At 26.3% G+C, this 20,934-nt stretch overlaps 1 protein-coding gene and 1 long non-coding RNA gene across 3 annotated transcripts; one reads left to right on the top strand and one right to left on the bottom strand.

Moving 5' to 3' along the window:
- Window positions 1-1,913: 1,913 nt before the first annotated feature.
- On the bottom strand, window positions 1,914-4,008 carry LOC145947528 (uncharacterized). 2 transcript variants are annotated; one of them, XR_014427192.1, is made up of 3 exons: window positions 3,891-4,008; window positions 3,630-3,813; window positions 1,914-1,951 (listed from the first exon to the last, which is right to left on the bottom strand). It is a non-coding gene; the product is annotated as an uncharacterized LOC145947528 (long non-coding RNA). The 2 variants fall into 2 exon arrangements; XR_014427193.1 differs by lacking the exon at window positions 1,914-1,951 and adding an exon at window positions 3,441-3,473.
- A 5,268-nt stretch (window positions 4,009-9,276) lies between these two features.
- LOC145947533 (proto-oncogene tyrosine-protein kinase ROS-like) lies at window positions 9,277-17,765 on the top strand. Its single transcript, XM_083057315.1, has 10 exons — window positions 9,277-10,022; window positions 11,564-11,714; window positions 12,275-12,362; window positions 12,491-13,141; window positions 13,378-13,764; window positions 13,826-14,829; window positions 14,996-15,094; window positions 15,251-15,444; window positions 16,255-16,725; window positions 16,897-17,765. Exons 1-10 carry the CDS (start codon window positions 9,915-9,917, stop codon window positions 17,230-17,232), a joined length of 3,489 nt encoding a protein of 1,162 aa, XP_082913441.1. The 5' UTR covers window positions 9,277-9,914; the 3' UTR covers window positions 17,233-17,765.
- Window positions 17,766-20,934: the final 3,169 nt, after the last annotated feature.

Raw genomic sequence — 20,934 nt, 5'->3', positions numbered from 1 at the left:
TACCTAAAAATATTTATTTTATAAATTTATTTTGCAAATTTTGTCTTTAAATCCACAATGGCATACACACGAAACTTGAAGAAACAAAGTAACACTGAAATAAATAATTAAAAAAGGATTAATATAAGTTACATTATAAATAACAATTGATAAATTACTATTAATTAGCAATTATTATTATTAATTATTACTTATAAATTTTAAAAATAAATATAAAAAATTTCTAATTGTTTTACCAATATAATCTTAACATAAAATTTACCAAAAATTTTTATTAAAAAAACTAAATTTTCTTTATTTTTATATATATTTTATTACGATAATATAAAAATTTTTAATAAAACTTACCTAAAGATGTTTATTTTATTGTCGTCTTTAAATCCACAATGAAAAAATACAACACAAAACTTGAAGAAACGAAATTATACTGAAATAAATAATTGGAACAATATTAATATAAATTACATTATAAATAATAATTACTATTTAGTATTATTAATAATTATTATTATTTATTATTAATTTTAAAAATAATAAAATCTCTTTTAATATATTATATAATTTTAATATAATTTTAAAATAAAATTTATCAAAAAAATTTTTTATTAAAAAAACTAAATAATCTTTCTTAATAATAATGTATAAAAACATAATCATTTTTTAAATATAACGAAAAATAATAAAATACGTAATATTTAATATATAATCTATATATACATATATATATATAATTATACTTACATGTTAACTATAGTTCTCCGTTTTTTTTTATATATCAATTGATTATATAAATTATTTGATTTAAAAATTTAAACTCAATCAATATACGTCGCTCAATCATGACAGACTTTTATCAATCACGAAGTAAGTGCACAACATCGAGATAACCAATCCGCATTGTCATTCATTCTTTTTCATTACACAAAATCATGGCCGTGTTTTAAAATTTACTGCCAGTGCTGAAAATATATAATTCACGTTACGTATATTATAGATTTTCAACGCTGGCAGTGAATTTTGGAACTCACGGCCTGAAATACGTTACGAAATAAACAAATATAACTATAATCACTACAAAAAATTGTAATGTATTTATATCAAATACATTAACTTTATACACATGCAATATCACAATAAAAATACACACATATAATACGTGTACATAATAAGTATTTTAATACAAATAATTTAAGAATTTTTTGATATAAATAAAGCTCTTTAAATAAAGCATCTTTCTTTTCCTTCTCTCTCTTTCTCTTCATCAGTCTCTTTCATTTGCCTTTTCTTCTTTAACTTTAAATAAAAAACATTAAAAAGATTATTAAAATTATTATAATATTCATTACTATTGTTATTATTATTATTATTATTCTTAATAACATTATTATTATTATTCAAACATTTAAATAATTTAATATAAAATTTAATAATGTTTAATAATATAAATAAATTCATAATATTAATAATATTAAATAACATTTTTAATAATATTCCTGGGTACCCGCTGCAACCATATTGGATTGTGACGTCAGAGGCGAGAAAATACAGGCTGAATATTCTTACGTGCTATTTTTAGATAAAAAGATATTTTGATGAAACACAACTTCAGCTTTAACACACTTTTAAATTAGTCCGAAAACTATTCTTTACCTTTGACAATCACTCAACAGCTGTAAAATAACTATAATATGAGACCCAATTCATCTGGTCTTTACACATGAGCAGTCATTTCGTATGACAAAATCTGCATCACGATCATTTTACGATTGTTGATTGATTTTCGAAGGGAAAGAATAGTTTTCGGACTATTTTAAAAGTATGCTAAAGCCATCTGAAGTTATGTTTCATCAAAATATTTTTTTATCTAAAAATAGCACCCAATAATTTTTAGCGTGTATTTTCTCACCTTTGACGTCAAAATCCAACATGGCCGCAGCAAATGCCAAGGAACCTTAAAAAATTAAATAATATAAATAATATAAATAATATTTAAAACTTATTAATAATATTTAATAATATATTTTATAATTCTGAAAAAATACTACCTAATATTATATTCCTTCTTTCCTATTTCAGTCTTTTTCTCTCTTTCACCCTCTCTTTTATTTATTCTCTTTTTCTTATTTAATTTCAAATAAAACTTCCTCCTTTTTTCCTCTTCATTTTCCTTTATCTTTTTTTCTTTTCTTCTCTCTCTCTCCCTCTCTTTCTTTCTTTATCTATTAATAATATATAAATTAAGAAATATTTTTATCGGCTCTCAATATTTAATAAATAAATATGATTTTTAAAGTCGGCCAATAGAGCCAAGCGCGAAAATTAATATTAATTTTCGCGCTTGGCTCTATTGGCCGACTTTAAAAATCATATTTATTTATTAATAATATAATTAATAATATACAATTCATCTCTTTAACTTTAATAAAATATTTAAAGATAATTTACTTTATTTTATATTCCTTCTTCTCTCTTTTTCTATAATCTTTTTTTTCTCCCTCTCTTTTGCTTAATATTTCTCTTCTTTTATTTTAAATAAAGCTTTGTTTTCTTTTTTCTCTGTATTTCTATCTCCCTCTTTTTCTCTCTTTCTATTATTCTTTATCTATAAATGATAAAATTAATGATATAATTAATAATTATAATTCGTCTCCTATGCCCTTACACGACAAAATTAAAATAATTCAAATTAAAATGAATTGTACGCTGTGATTAGTGTGCTGTGATTGATCAAATCTGAAATTATGATGATTCTAATAAAATTTCAAATTTAACAAATCATAGCCACGGATCATTTTAAACTGAACATTTTAATTCTGTCACGAAAGTAGCCCATTTAACTTTAAATAAAATATTTAAAGGATTATTAAAATTACAATAATATTCGAACAATTAAAAAATTAATACCTAATAATTATTATAATCTGATATATTCCTTATTCTCTCTTTTCCTTCAATCATTTACCTTTTTTCTTTTATTCTCCATCTCTTCTTTAATTTTAAATAAAACTTTTCGCTTTTTTCTACTTTTCCTTTTTCTTTCTCTCTCCTTTATTCATTTTCACTCTCTTATTTCCTTTTCTTATATTTTAAATAAAACTTTCTTCTCTTTTTCTCCTTTTCTTTTTTCTCTCTTTTATTTCCACTCTTTTTCTCTTTAGTTTCTTTCTTTCTATTCTTCTATATCTACTAATAATATAATTAATAATATAATTTATGTTTTCATTAAGAACTTTATAAATAAAACATTTTAAAAAACTATAATATTCAAATATTTAAAAAATCTAATAAAAATATTATTACCTAATTTTAAATTCATTCTTCTCTTTTTCTTTACCCTTTTTCACTCTTTCTTCCTATATTTTACTTATTCATCCTCTTTTCTAATTTTAAATAAAGCTTTCTACTCTTTTTTCTCTTCTTCCTTTTTTCACTCTTTTTTCTCTCTCTCTCTCTCTCATTCTTTCTATTCTTCTCTATTTATTAATAATATAATTAATAACATAATTAATAATTAATAATTAGTTTCTTTTTTAACATTAATAAAATAAAACAAAAACAAATTAATTAAAAAGTTACTAAAATTATAATACTATTGAAACATTTAAACAATTCAATAAAAATTTTATTACTTAATATATTCCTTCTTCTCCCTTTTCCTTTTTCTTCTTTTCTTTTCTTCTTTCTCTTTTGCTTATTCATCCTCTTCTTTAATCTTAAATAAAGCTTTTTTTTCTACTCTCCCTTTATCTTTTTCTCTTTCTCTTCTTCTATTTTTGTCTATTAATAATATAATGCATCTCTCCTTTATATTAACTATAAATAAAATATTTTAAAAATTATTAAAGATATAATAATATTAAAACATTTAAAAAATTTAATAAAAATATTACCTAATATTATATTTTTTCTTCTCTCTTTTCCTTCAGTCATTCAATCAATCCTTTTTCTTTATTTCTTTTGCTTATTCTTTCTCTTCAATTTTAATTAAAAAGCCTTCTTCTCTTCTTCTCCTCTCCCTTTTTCTCTCTTTTTTTTCCTACTCTTTTTTCTCTCTTTCTATTCTTCTCTATCTATGAGTAATAAAATTAATGGTATAATTAAAAAAATAATTGGTCTTTTCTATAACTTTAAATAAAACATAAAAAAATTTATTAAAACTAATAATATTTAAACATTAACGAAGTAATATATAATTTAGTAATATTTTAATATTTTAATATTCTATAAGTAAATTAAATAATATTAATTATCAATAAAATTAAATAACATTAATAATATTTAACTATAGTACTTTATTAATAATATCTACACAACAATAACGCATAAAACTCTTGATAAAATAGTGTAAATTGGATTAGATAATGCTTTATTTATTACATTTATAAAATATATATACTTTACTACACATACCTTTCTCTCTATTCTTTCCTACTTCCTCTTCCTCCTTTCTTCGTCTTCTTTATCTATATTTTCTTTAATTTAATTTAATGATATGTACACATAATATCATGTATATCATAATATAAACCACAATAATTGCATTCACAAATTGAATACACTATTAACCTCTCAATATATACATTTGAACTGTCAAAATGCGTATATACATTTGAACTGTCAAAATGCGTATATACATTTGAACTGTCAAAATGCGTCGCTCAACCTTGACAGGCTTTTATCAATATGAAGTAATGTACAACGCAGCACACATCGAGATAACCAATCAGCATCGCGGAAAAGAGGCAACAATACTTGCGAGAATCGACTTAACATGCACTTTTTAGAAAAGGGATTTGAGATTTTTTTGTAAAAAAGATTAACTAGAAAGTCTGATCAAATATCATGAATGTATTGTTCATCTCTTATAAAATGCATAATCAGAATTTCCAGATAACGTTAATTTTTTTTTACAAAAATTCTTAAATATCGTTAAAAAGCCATTTTTTGCTCATACTAAATTTCAATTATTTTGGAAACCAGACGTGCTGGTGGAAACTGGCTTGCATCGTTTTCAGCATTCAAAAATCTATAAGAAACACCTTGTCCAGTGTAAAATAATAAAAAAAAAAAAATTTTGTTTGTAAATCAGTGTAATTTAAATTTAAAAATATTATATATATTTTATTATACATTATATATATATAATAAAATTAAAATTCGTTCTTCTCTCTCTTTTATAGGCGTTAGAGCTGGTGAACAAGGCGCGAGTAGCGCAGCTGCTAGGCGACGAGAAGAGCTCGACCAGACGGGATTCGCGGTCAAGTTTAGCCAACAGCGAGCACGAGCAGAGCCACGAGGAGGTGAGTGTCTCTTCCTCTTTTCTCTTTTTTTTTTTCTTTTCGTTCGTCAACGTATGATATATTTTTAGCAAGTACGCACTTTCGCATGTTATATATACAAGTAGTTGAACACACGAACACACTTTATAGTTGTCTACTATCCTTTTCTTCTTTCTTTTTGTTCTTTTTTTCGTTCCGCCTCGTCGTCCTCCGCCTCGTCTCCGGCACAATCTGAATGAATCTGAATTCTGATCCGAATTCTCTCACCGAAACGAACGCAAATGAACGCAGGCGAGTAGCTCGCTGCCACTAGTGCAAAGGGCACTGCATGAGGGACAATCAGCGGCAGGCGGCGGCCAGCATCAGCACGACGCTAGTCCTAATAAACCCGGTTTTAAAAACAAGATCTTCCAAGCTTTCGGTATTCACACGTCATCGTCTATGTCGGCTTAAGCAGATGATCCCGTTTTCTATGTCTTCTTCATCTTTTATTCCGCTTGTATATCGTTAGGTATTCGTTCTCTTCAGCTGCGTCTTCCATATATGTTCTCTCAGTTTTCACTTTTTTTTTTCTTTTGTTTTCTCTCCAATCGATTATTGATGTGAATTTTATTTCGAATACGGAAAATATAACGCAACTGAAGAGAACAGATCTATTTTAAATGTAATGTAACTAAAGAAGACGAATCTATTTTAAATGTAATATAATAATTAACGAAGACAGATCTATTTTATGCTTTCATTCGTTGTTAGTTAACGATCTTCTCACAGTAGGGCGTCATTATATAATAGATAGATATGTAGAATTTTATGGAGAATCAGCAATTTTTTTTTTAGGATTTTAAAAAGAAAGATATATTTAATTTCAATCCTTAAAGCTAGCATACCTGGCAATTAATTCATTGATTTCTTGATATTTTTTGAATATTATAAATAAAATGTGAAAAATTATTAATGCATTTAAAAGATAATTAAATTTAAAGTGCAATATTAATATTGAAAGTGTTATCGGGAGAATTAAGTATTGATTAAAAGATTTATTTTAAACTCTAAAATTTCACAATTATTTTTGGGGGAATCTGTTTCAAATTATTATAAAAAATTTATCATAATTATTTCTATCTATAAAAATAATTTAATTCAATTTACTTTTTTATACATATTAAAGTTCTAAAACAAACTTGCGTAATTGCATAAACATATACATAGAGATGAATCATTTATATGCCTAAAGGATACCATAGTGGTGCATAAAATTAATCAGACAAATTTTATGTCGTTGAAGTTTTTATGTTTATATATATATACAAAGCAATAAAATAACAGTTTAATATCATTATAGGGCGATGTTCGAAAATATCAGTTTGTAAAATATTGATTCATGTGTTTAAATTTGCATTTCGCGCATTTAAAAGGACTTATTTCACGTTGGCTATCTTCTTATATCTATATATATAAAATCCCTATTCTGTCTGTCGTTGAATTGATCGGGTACTTCCCGACATGCTAGAAACACTAAATTTCGCATGGATAGGGGTCCATTCCCAGGTAATGAGAAAATTCTTGAAATCTTTAATTTCGGTCCAGGGGCGCAGCCAGGGACCCTTTAATGCGCCATAGGGTTAACATGGGAAAACTTCAATCTGGCCTAGGAGGCAAAAGATTTGATATACTGACAGGGGCTAACGTAAAACAAAAGGAAAAAATCGGAAAACCCAAAATTTTTATTTAGGGGCGCAGCCAGAGCTGCTCCTGCCAGAGGGCTCCTAATTCTGCCGTAGGGGTTTACACGGAAAACTTTACATGACCTACGTAGGAAGATGAAATTTGGTGTTCTGCCAGGGGCTAGAGTAAAAGCAATGAATAAAAACCAAAGGGGAAAATCAGAAAACTCAGGGACGCAGCTAGGGGCTCCTTAACCCTTAGATTGCCGGGAAAGCCACTTTTGTGGCTCTTAAATGTGCTAATAAGTTTATGATATTTTTTTAATGTTAAATGTATTAATAAAATTCGAAATAAATATCATAAAATATATAAAAAAATATAAATATTAAAAAACACAAAAAAAAATGTTTTTTTAATGATAAAATAAGTAAAAAAGTAAAAAAAATTAAAAACAAACAAACAAAAAACCAAAAAGGAGCTACAAACTTTCTACATCCACGACGTTAACTCTGAGTAATGCTAATGGAAAGTTCTCTGCATGAGCGTATACGTTTATATTCAAATATGTTGTTATTCATTATTATTTCTAGACTCAAAATTTTATAAATCTATGTTCAGAATTGAAATCAGCGACACCGAAAACCCTCAGATACACTTATTTTTGAGAAAAAAAATTTTTATATTTGGCTGTCTATTCCCTGCCGGGAAAGCCACTTTTGTGGCTCTGAAGAAATCTCAAAATTCTACACGATGTGTATGTTATTTGTACATATACATTTTTAGGGAAAAAACCACTATTTTAATGAAAAAATGCCGGCAGCCTAAGGGTTAATATCCCATGAAAAAATATTCAGTAACAGCCACCTTAACGCCTGGCGTAGATAGGCTTTTCCCCTAGTTTATAATAATTGTCTATGAATGATTCACTACTTTCTTTTACATTTTGTTAAAGAAAGACAATTTTATAATTTTTTATTGTCATTTTATATTTAATAAAACATAACTGAATTATCTTCATCTTTAATATTAATAAGAAATTTATCTTTTATAAATTTCAGAAACAAAATCTTTTTTGTTTAAAAGATTTTTAATTAAATTTATATTAAGTTTTCTAAAGATTATATTATATTTCCTTCAATTTTTAGCGATTGAATACATATTAGTGTAGATTAAAGTCTGTTGTGTACTAATGTAGGTAGATAAAGCATAAATATAAATAAGGATCTGGATTGATGAAACGCTCAATATATATTTTATTAAATAATATATAAACTGTGTGTATCGATATCTCGTGGATATCCAACATATTTATGCATATATTTGTCTTTCAAATTTTATATATGACTGAATTTGCTATTAGATATGTATTTGATCGATTTCTCTCTATGCATATGCGTGATGCAAATTAATCTGTACGCAAAATTCTTTAACAATATTAGGAAAGAATTATAACTGAATGTTAAAACAACATTAAGGAAGAATTAAAATTAAATGTTAAAATAATATTAAGAAAGAATTGAAACTGAACCGACTGTAAGTCTAGGTATGCCGGATTATAGAGTAAAACGTGCGATGATATATATATGTAATACACTCTGAGCATGTGATAGAGCATATGTGACGCCTAGTGGTAGATGGATTTTTCCAAACGAGTCATTCATTATAAAATTATCTCGCGAGGTCCCTCAAAATTATAACAATTTTGCGGAGATTGATAAGTTATTTTGAGAACTTTATTTAACAACAAGCCTGTGTAGTATATCGAGAATTTTTTTCTTTTCAGCAAATATTTTTTATGACACCCTCTATTTAAAGAATGGTCTATGATATATGTGAGGCTGTATATAATTTTAAATAGGGTATACCTTATGCACTTCTTTTACTTTTTTCACGAAGATTGTAAATATAAACATTTTTTTATTTTAAATGCAAAGCAGTGCAATTAAAAAATTAAAACTCTCTGTGAACAGTTTCCATGAATAATTATATTATATTTTCTCTGATTAATATTCATCACAACAAAAAATAATAATATCTATTACAATAAAATATAAAATATATTTGATTAATTTTACTAAAAGTATAGTAAAATTTACTAAAAGTTTAGTAAAATTAATCAAGCATATTTTTAAAATTCTTTCCATACCATATTTTGTCTCGCGATTACCATAATTTTTAAAGTAAATTCTAAGAAAAAATTCTCTCTGTGTTGGAATAAGTAACTGTTGGAGTAACACTGATTGTGAGTATCGTCGATCATGCAGAGAGAAATGAATCATAAACAAAGCGCAGCAAATAAAGCAGGATCAGATCAGTCTAGTCTGCGAAGTCAGTTACGATTGTGATTGCCACGAAAAAAGACAACGTTGCGCGTTATTTGATTCAAATACTGTCATATAAACGTCACACAACAATATGTACATATAGTGGATCTTAAAAACATGCGTAGTATACAATATGCATAAAAGAAGTAATGATAATTTTTTAAATTTTAGTGAAACAAAAAATATGGCAAATATCAACGTGGATAATATTTTATGCTTGAATAGCGGTGAAAGTGACAGAAAATTTATAATTCTATAATTTTCGGATCGCTTATAAATTGTTCGATTATATTTTTATTGATTATCTTTTTACGAAATATTAAAAGAAATTACAACAAAGATATATTATTATCTTCAATACAGTAAAGTGAATACGTGTCGCTTCGTATTTATTTTTGTTATTGGTTCCCATCAAAAAATTATAAAAATTACTATTTAATAGAATATTGTGATTGATCATAAAAAGATATATTAAAATGTATTGGAAGACAATAACGCGATTCGCAAACTAGATTCTAAAGAATTCATCGAGTACATAATAAAGTATCGAGTCGATTAGATCAAATCTGAATCATCCATAGAATAAAAAAAACAATACTAATGATTAAAAATTGAGCGCAAACATTCAGCAAAGGAAGAGATTATTATGTTTAAGATGAGATTATGCGTTTTATTGAAAAGTTTAATGCTGGTGAAAGCAGCTATCGCGATTTTGACAAAGAATCATATCGTTCCGGACAACCTTTGCACGCAGGTAAGAGATTTTTTTCGCTTTATTAGAAAACAATTAAATGTTATTACAGGTAATAGTGCAGTTTATTTCAGTAATTAAAACGTGTAATATAATAATATTACATACTGTATAATAAAATAAAACTATACAAAAGACTGAAAATTATGATGCAATGAGAAAGGATGTATAAAGCTTGAAAATTTTATTTTGTTTATAAATGGATGTATAATATAGTACAAAGTTAACTTAATTAAGACGAAATATTAAAATTTGACTGTATTATGTTTGTGTTTCTATTGTGCTATTTTTAAGAATAATAATTATTAATATTAATGAGATTTTCTGTTAATTTTTCACTATTTTGATACATACATACATACATACATACATATATATGACACTTGAATTGAGTTTCATGTGATTTTTCATGAATTTGTAATAAAAACTTATTTACTTTATTAAATATTTATAATTAATTAATGATATAACAAAACTTGTAAATTAATTTAAATTTAACTAAATTAATTTAAAAGGTCAGCGTCATTTTGATGTGTCAAGGATAGTTGCATTTGTGCTATATACATATAAAGGAATGTCGACTATATTAGTATAATAAAATTCAATTTGTATCAATTAACTTTATAGGGTCAATAGTTAAATGAACAATATATATACGTAACAGCAATCTATTCCAATATAACTAATAAAAATTTATAGATGTATATATGAATATAATATTCATAGTATATACATTTATATAGCCATATGCGAATATAGATATCCATTTAAATAGTTATATGTAGAATATGCTCATATTCTTATATATCGTGGTAATGTCAGTCAAAAGTTTATGGTATCGTGTTTTCCAGAATTTGTTTGCGTTAAAAGATATAACCATAATCAAAAAGAATTTTGACAAGATTTTAAGAACAAAAATTTATATAATTTCTATAATCACACACATACACATAAAAGAGAATATTTTAAACATTTTTATTTTTGAAATACAAACGTTATTATTGAAATTTTAGTCATAACGGACGGATTATTAAAAAGTAAACTCCCTTTTATTTTAAAAAGTTAACTAACAATTGCGAAAAAACTAAATCATTAGCTATAACTATCAACAAAATCGCTTCAGGAATCGAAGTGAGTAACATTTTCATATATCATTTATTAAAAAAGAAAAGATTATGAATTCTTATTAAATAATCCTTATTCTGCCTATTCTGCGTGACTTTCTTTTTAATATAAGAATCATGTTTGATATTTCGCAAGAAAATATGTTGAATAATAGGAATAAATATTTTACAAATGAAATTACATAATATTTAACACATTATAAATGAGGAATGGAATTATAAATAAAAATATCAAGCTAATATTATTACAAAACAAAAAATTTTATGCTCATTTTAGTTATTTCGACATATATGTTATTTTTTATGGTAATCTTATTTATATATATTTCAATATATACTATTTTATTTATCATTAAAGATACCGTGGAATTTCTGGCTAGCTGCCTTACTTATGTTTTTTATATGATATATTTTATTCAGGATATTCCAGTGCCCGAAAACAACAATCATCTCATTTTACGAAATCTCCAGCCGGATCAGAATTATTCTGATAGCGTGACTATAAGAAATGAAGTCGATGAAGTCGATGAAGTTACATTTGCAAATATGTCCATGAACCCAGAATCTATTGGTAAGATGCAATGAATATATAGAATGTTAATAAAAAATTAACAAAATATTTACAAGTTGTTTGTATAATGTAAATTCAAGAAAGAGTGAAAATTAAATTTAAAAAAATATTAAACCATTTTCTAATAACAAGGATAATATAAAATTCATTCTGTCGAAAAGAGAGAAAAAATGTTTACACTGTATGTAAAATAAAGCAAAATTTGGATAACATCATCAATTTCATTGTTTTTCTTGTTTGTTTTAAATCAGTCGCAAATAATATACTTCTGATTTGTGAATCAATAGGAAATTTTAGAAAAGAGTTTAGCACTTTATTGGAAGCTTTTTTGATTATAACTTAGTAATTACTTTTCTAACATAAGGCTTGAAACACATACACACACACATACACAAGAGTTTTATGTTATTTCATTATTTTAAAAACTTGCTATGTTAATGTTTTTACATATGTTTATTTTTTCTCTATTTCTTTATATTTATTGCACGTTAAATTATTATTTTTTTTTTAATTTACCGAGATAATCAACTTAAATATATTAATATGTACCATCTTAAAAGCTCTAGTAAAAATTCCGAGCAAGCCAAGAGCATTTGTAGAGTTCAATGGATTTCTAAATGAAAAAATCAACATTTCTGTGACATTCAGGTGAAGAATCTAAGTTTTTAGTCTATATCCTATTTTTCCTTAAAATTTAACATAGACATATATACAATAAAAATATTAATTCTGTTAAAAAATTATTAAATATGAAAAGGCTAAAATTTGTCTTACAGATGGAACCAACCTGAATTTGCAAATGAAGTGACACAAGGATATACAGTGCAATGTTGTTTCATCGAAAACCTAAAAAAGATTCAAATCTGTGCCGACAAAACTATTTTATCTACAATGGAGTGCACACAGTATAATCTAAAACCTAATACAATGTATTATTTTCGAGTACGAGCGCATACTAAAGCTGGTCCTTATACAGATTTAATGACAGTATCAACGACCCACGAAAATCCAATACCTCAATTATTGATTACAGTGAATAATACCATTGCAATATGGGATCTGGATTCAAGAGACTACGTCAATCTCTTTACCCTTAATAGCAATGTTAATATAATAGATGTCGCTTATTCTGTAGCAGAACATAAAATTTATTGGATCCAGTCGATTAGTTATAATCATGAGTATATACAAGAGTTAATGATAGGGGATATGAATAAGAATAATATTACAAAACTAACTACTTTAAAAGGATATTCATACAATCTCTGCATCGATTGGATAGGAAGAAATCTATATTGGATGGAATATGACGGGTTAATGAAATACATTATAAAGCTGGACTTAACAATGTGGCAAAATGGCATAGTCAAATATGATAAGATCTTGAGCAGAAACACTCCTTATTTAACTATACAGCCGTCTGTGGGGTACGTTAATTTTTATTCACTTGAAAAAATAAACACTTTTGTGTCTTCAGTTACGAATTTATATTATTTTTTAATTTTTTGTAGTAATATACTATGATTTTCTAATAAAGATATAAAAAATCATAAAATCATTAATTATCATAAAATTGTAAGAACTCAAGTTTATTATTTTTTTAAATTCACGTTTAAAATTATATTTTATAATACACATATATAATATTATATATATTTTCCAGATTTTTATATATATTTTCCAGATTTTTATACTGGATAGAAATGTTATCAGATATGCAGTTGGTAATAATGAAATCGGATCTTAACGGAAAAAATGTGCAATCTTTTTTAAAAACCGATATGACCTTCTGTCCATACAATGTATCACTTTTAAAATTTCATAATTATTTAAAACTTGACATCACAAATACAGAGGAGCCGTTAATATACTGGCTAGATAAACATGAATTATTTGTGGCGAACATTAAAATAAATAAATGTAATTCAATTTCAATCGCTGAAATTGGCACGAAGTTTGCGCCATATATTATAATTGATAAAACAAATATTTATGTAAATAGACGTAATGTAATTACATCAAGTATTCATCTTTATACTTTAAAAAAGACGTATGCACTTGTCGACAGTGAAAAAAACGCATCTAATCAAACACGTGCAAATAATAAAAAGCACGGATTACTTTACTTCCATGATATCGTTTGGTAAATCATCCTCCTTACAACCATATCCTCGGAAGGAATGCCTTATACCTGATGAAAAAATTTATAATATTACAATAATAAAAATAACAGCAAACAGTATTGTTTTGAAATTTAATACGACAGAATCGACTCGCAAGCACAAATGCAAAAATAACGTACCAACTACTAAATATATTATCTATGTAAGCTGTTTGAATAATAACCTCGATAACAAGTTCGATGAATTCTATATGCAGACATACGAGCGACATTATAAAATTCAGAATTTAACACCGTTTACAAAATACAAGCTGAAGCTAGCTGTCAGCAATTTTTACTCTGATCAATTGTCGATGGACCTACAATTCAGCTCGGAAGTCATACTAAGAACTAACGAAGGCAAACTCAGTGCACCAGAAAATGTGACCGTTCAGGTTCTGACGCCCACTATAGCGGCAGTTTATTGGATGCTACCCACGAAACTGAATTGTACGACAGTAACTTATAGAGTATATTGGGAAACAATTAACTCGGTGAACAGCACGCAACCGATAGAAAAACCATTTATTAATAATAAAGTAGACAAATTTTTTACAATAATCCAATCGTTGCTGCCAGAACAGAAATACTTAGTATATGTACGTGTGTATCCAGCCAACTACACCAATCTCTATAATGACAGTTTGAGCAAAACCGTGTACACGTACTCGGAACCGAACAGTATAACTTTGAGCGGAGTTAGCATAAACAATATGAATATTTCGTGGATTCCTAGCGTTAATCTGACGATACATTATATACTGGAATACAAAAATGATGCGATGCAAAAGTGGCAATTCGCAGATAATTTTGAGACGAGTAATGAGACAGTAATGTATTATATAGAAAACTTGCTACCGGCAACTTTATACAAGTTTCGTTTGATCCTAACATATCCTGAGTACGAGAACTTTACATGGCCATCTGATGAAAGATTTATTTTTCAAACACTTGGTAAGCAAATATGATAATATGTAGATATTTTAATACAATCTGTTTATTTGACATACATATAAATGTATTACAGAATTTTAAGAATTAAATATTTTTAATAATAAAATTATAAGTAAAAAATTCAAATAAAACAAGAAAATTAAAACTATATTTTTATGTAACAAAGGTGATGATTCGATAATTCGAGCTACGCAATATAATCTAACATTGATGTTAAGCCTTGCTGGTATCGTTATTGTAACCTGCATCTGCTATCTTATTTATTGTAAGTATTTGATACACATTTTCTTAATTACAAGTTATGATTAATGTAGTAAGTAGAGAGATTTTCTAAAAAAAGTTAAGTTACTTTTTCTAACAGAGCAACTTAATATTTATACAATGCATACTATTATTTAAATATATTATAACTTTATAATAGTATACCGACAACGCAAAGAAGATAACGAGCAAGTTTCGCTTAGAATTCTACATGAGGTACCTATCGGAAACGTTCAACTCAATACGTTATACAGTCCTGCGTTGCAATATAATCCAAATAAATGTATGCTGACTAAAATCAACCGTGAGCAAATCACACTAACGAAACTTCTTCGCAGCGGCGCATTCGGAATGGTAAAATTTTCGTAACGTCATATTTTAAGTCATTAATGTTTAGATGTAGAAATGAGAAATACACATTTCTTAGTAAATCTTACACCGAAAAAATTGTTTTCTTGAAATGCATTAATAAGTCCTTTTAATAGATATTCTTAATGAATAAGAATATTTCCATCTTTTAAATTGAGAATATATTAATTTTTTTCCGACTTCCGCAATAAATAAATATAATAAATTAATAATAAATTAAAAATAAAAATTAGTAAAATAAAATTTAAATTTATAATAAATTTATAAGCTTACAATTAATATTAAAAATAATAACATAATAAGCATAAAATGTGTATTTAACTATGTCAAATACATAAAAAATGTTCAATTATATGTGTAACATTGAAATATACATGTAATAAGTATCAAATGTCCATTTGTAAAACTGTTTTTTGTTATAACGATTAATAATTTCGATAATACACGGATAAAAAAACATATATTAAGTATATATTCTGTCATATTAAGAATATGTCTTTAGAGAATTTTCCTCCTAAATTAAGAGGATCCTTTTGTTGCCTATTTTAGTGGAAGATATTATAAAAATAAGTGGCATTATAGTTAAGATGAGAATACAATTTTTTCGGATATATAAATCAACATTTTAAAAGGGATAGTAATATATTAATTTTTATGAGACATATATACATATGCATTTATTCTTTTTCGTTGAATTATTTAAAATAAACAAAATATATATGTATAATGTTATACAAAATTAAATTATCTTTCCTTTTTTTAATAAAAGTTACATTAATTTTTAATATTTTGCAGGTGTTTCAAGGGAATGTCAAGGATTTAGAAGAACCGGGATCAGAGACATCCGTTGCCATAAAAATGTTAGGAAAGTATGCCTCCGTGGAAGAAAAAAAGGAAATCTTGCAAGAGGCTAGGCTTATGAATCACTTTAGACACAAACATATCTTAAGATTACTAGCTGTCTGCTTAGACGAGAATTCTCCATTACTCGTGTTGGAATTAATGGAAACTGATCTGAAACAATATTTGAGAGATTGTCGAATATTACAACCTTCTGATTTACACGCTTTGCATCTACAAGACTTGCTCGCCATTTGCGAAGATGTTGCGCGAGGCTGTTGCTATTTGGAAGAGCTGCGCTTTGTGCATAGAGATCTCATGTGCCGAAATTGTTTAGTGTCTGCGAGAGATCGTGAAAATCGTATTGTCAAAATCGGCGAATTCGGACTTGCTAGAGATATTCACAGGGATGACTATTATCGCATGGTAAATGCAATTAATTAAAAAATATGAAACTTTTTGAACGTGTAGTTCTATATTTATATTTTTGCGTCTTTATAATATCATATATTTTTACATCGAAGCATTTAAAAGAAATAAGAACTATATATATATAATTTGAATAAAAGATTTAACTTTGCTAAAATTATATTTTAGAAAGGAGAAGATCTGCTTCCTGTTCGTTGGATGGCACCGGAATCCTTAGTGGACGGAATATTTACTTCTTATAGCGATGTTTGGTCATTCGGAGTACTAATGTGGGAGATTACATCGTTAGGTGAGGAACCTTACTCTACCAGAACTAATCTCGAAGTAATCGATTATGTACGCACGGGAGGCAGATTGCAGATACCTCTCAACTGTCCATTTTTGTTATACCAGCTGATGCAACGTTGCTGGAATGCAGCGAATGACAGACCAAACTTTAAACTTTGTCTGAACATTATTATAGCTCTAAGAAGCTACATAGAAGACGCAATACTGAAGACGTAATACTGAACCGACGCATCAATGAATATTATATAGCCGGCAATTAATTAATTGTTTGTATATGTGTATGTTAAGAAGAAACGAGTTTTACATCTATGAAATATTTGAAATTATACTGTCTGTATTATCTGTTTATATATATATATATATATATATATATATATATATATATCTGTGTGTGAACTAGTCATTGTCATTTCATAATTTATTTTTCAAAGATACGTAATAAACTATATATTTACTAGAATTGTATAACTGCTCGAATGCAGATGCATTGTGATCTGTCACAAAGGGAAATCTTAATACGTAAGAGAAAGATAATAACTTGCGACTCGTACATTAGCTTTAAAGAATTTACCGAATGATAAATAAAAAGTATCATTTTAGAGATTAAAGTTTTATTTATTATCATATTAATTCAGTATCATAGCACGAAAATGACAAACGTCTTTTAATTAGGTCAAGGCAATGTTTATTAGAAAATGATAGAGAATTCCGTACTTCGTAAATTCGCTAGTTGCATTGATGTTATCTCAGAGAAAAATCAAATGATTTCTTGAAAAACTATTCCAACTTATCTCATTATGGTATTGCATGTTTATCTAAAACTTTAAACAATTAAGAAATTTTTTATTAAAAAAAATGTTTTTGCATATATTAATTTACTTGTATAACTGAAATGTATTAAATGTATTAACTATACAAACCACATTTAAACAAATTTAATTTTATTGTGTTTCTGATCGAGATATCTTCTTGAATATAATTTTTTCTTTTGTTAAGAAGAAAGTCTTGCAAGAATGACTTATTAATAAAATCTAATAAGAATTTACAACAATTTCTCTCAGTAAATAAATCATGGGAGCTTGACTTTTTTCGATTGTTTTAGGAATTTTGTCGCATAATTCAGTTTTTATATTAGTTTCAAATTTATTAATTAATTTCTTCTCTAATAAATAACTCTATCTTAACTTGACTTTTTTTTTCACGAGTGCGTTTGTTATCACTGAAAATTTTAATAATGTTTATATTTTAACTTATATATATGATATATATATTTTTATTATCATTTTCTTCATAATCATAAAAATTTTATAAATTTCTGTATTTAAAAACATCTTATGAAATATTTTTTAATGCAAACGAATTTTCTGGAGAGCACAATGCTATAAACTTTTGATTTATATGTCTGATGAAAATATGTATGTACATACACATACATATATGACATATGCATATATATATATATATATGTATATATATATATATATATAAAATAATTTGCATGCAAAGCGGCTACTAAACATCGAAGTGAAAGATTGGTGCAGTTGAACTTCGAATTGGGGACAATTAATCAATCTATCAATAATATGCGCAATAAAAATTCTCACATGTAGCTAAAGTGACAGCTTATTGCGCATATTATTGATAGATTGATTAATTGTCCCCAATTCGAAGTTCAACTGCACCAATCTTTCACTTCGATGTTTAGTAGCCGTTTTGCATGCAAATTACGTTAAAAAGATGAAATGAAACTAAATTTCAAGAGTTTTGTTATCTCTAAAACTGTTCTCGTACAGTGGCAATCATGTACAATGCTCTTCCATAAATTTTATGTGATAAAAATATATAGACAATTTTTTTAACACTTAATATTTACGAAAAACTCGTATTTTCGAATAAAAAGATGAGATCAGGCTAAATTTCAAGAGTTCTGTTATCTCTAAAACAGTTCTCGTATAGTTGCACACATGTACAATGCCCTTCTATAAAGTTTATTTGATAAAAATAAATGGAAAATTTCTTTGAAAATTAATTTTTACGAAAAACTCGTATTTGCGAATAAAAAATGAGATTGGGCTAAACTTCAAGAGTTCTGTTATTTCTAAAACAGTTCTCGTACAGTTGCACACATGTACAATGTTCTTCAATAAAGTTTATTTAATAAAAATTTATAGAACATTTTTTTAACAATTATTTTTTACGAAAAACTCGTATTTTCGAATAAAAATATGAAATCAGGCTAAATTTCAAGAGTTCTGTTTTCTCTAAAACAGTTCTCGTACAGTAACAATCATGTACAATACTCTTCCATAAAGTTTATGTAATAAAAATAAACGGAAAATTTTTTTAACAATTAATTTTTACGAATAACACGTATTTTCGAATAAAAAGATGATATGGGGCTAAATTTCAAGAGTTCTGTTATCTTTAAAACAGTTCTCGTATAGTTGCACACTTGTACAATGTCCTTCCATAAAGTTTATTTGATAAAAATATATAGAACATTTTTTTAACAATTATTCTTTACCAAAAAATCGTATTTTCGGTTAAAAAGATGAGTTCATGCTAAATTTCAAGAGTTCTGTTATCTCTAAAACAGATCTCGTACAGTGGCAGACATGTACAATGCCCTTTATAAAGTTTATGTGATAAAAATAAATAGAAAATTATTTTAACAATTATTTTTTTTGAAAAACTCGTTTTGACAATTGTTTAAAGTAAAAATAAATAAAATTAGATAAAATCTTTGAATAAAATGGCGCGCGTGTTGTCTGGTGATATATAAAGTGCGTGTTATTTTTTTATTGTTTTTGACTCGCATTTATGATTATATGTTAATGATTAAGTGATTGCGCGACGAGAAAGCTAACCGTAGTGCGAAATTGTTGACTTGTACTACTTAATTTATCTATATTTTTACTTTGCGCATAATAAAATTACGATATATAAAGTGCGTGTTATTTCTTATTGTTTTTTACTCGCATTTATGATTTTATGTTAATGATTAAATGATTACGCAACGCAAAGGCTAAACGTAGTGCGAAATGGTTGACTCGTACTACTTAATTTATCTGTATTCTTACTTTGCGCATAATAAAATTATGATATATAAAGTGCATATAATTTTTTATTGTTTTTGATTCGTATTAATTATTTTACATTAATAGCTGAGTGATTGCGCGACGAAGAAGCTATACGTAGTGAGAAATTGTTTACTCGTACTACTTAATCTATCTAAATTTTTACTTTGCGCATAATAAAATTACAATATATATAGTGCGTATAATTTTTTATTCTTTTTGATTTGTATTAATGATTTTATACTAATTGCTGAGTGATTGACGAAAAAGATGAATATAGTAAGAAATTGTTGACTCGTACTACTTAATCTATCTAAATTCTTAGTTTGCGCATAATAAAATTACGATATATAAAGTGCGTGTTATTTCTTATGGTTTTTAACTCGCATTTATGATTTTATGTTAATGATTAAATAATTGCGCGACGCAAAGGCTAAACGTAGTGCGAAATGTATGACTCGTACTACTTAATTTATCTATATTCTTACTTTGCGCATAATAAAATTATGATATATAAAGTGCGTGTTATTTTTTATTGTTTTTGACTCGCATTTATGATTTTATGTTAATGTAGAAATTATTGCGCGACGAAAAGGCTAAAGGTAGTGAAAAATTGTTGACTCGTACTACTTAATCTATCTACATTCTTATTTTGCGCATAATAAAATTGTGATATATGTATAAAGTGCGTGTTATTTTTTTATTATTTTTGACTCATATTTATTATTTTATGCTCATGGCAGAGTAATTGCGCGACAAAAAAACTCAATCCTTTTCTTTTCTAAAAAAGATATGTAAAATTGATATTCGCATATATCAAAGTTTATTGTTGTCGCTTTTC

Source organism: Prenolepis imparis, unplaced genomic scaffold, assembly GCF_030444845.1.
Source record: "Prenolepis imparis isolate NDT839.2.m4 unplaced genomic scaffold, iyPreImpa1.0 SCAF_96, whole genome shotgun sequence".
Taxonomy (NCBI): Eukaryota; Metazoa; Arthropoda; class Insecta; order Hymenoptera; family Formicidae; genus Prenolepis; species Prenolepis imparis.
Note: the sequence above shows the minus strand (reverse complement) of the source record. Positions and strands in the feature narration are given on the sequence as shown.

Bases quoted from the DNA above. Each gene is read 5' to 3' on its own strand.
- LOC145947533 (XM_083057315.1), top strand. From the start codon at position 9,915: ATGTTTAAGATGAGATTATGCGTTTTATTGAAAAGTTTAATGCTGGTG. The intron at 12,363-12,490 runs GTGAAGAATCTA...TTTGTCTTACAG, and splicing joins AACATTTCTGTGACATTCAG to ATGGAACCAACCTGAATTTG. The intron at 14,830-14,995 runs GTAAGCAAATAT...TATGTAACAAAG, and splicing joins ATTTATTTTTCAAACACTTG to GTGATGATTCGATAATTCGA.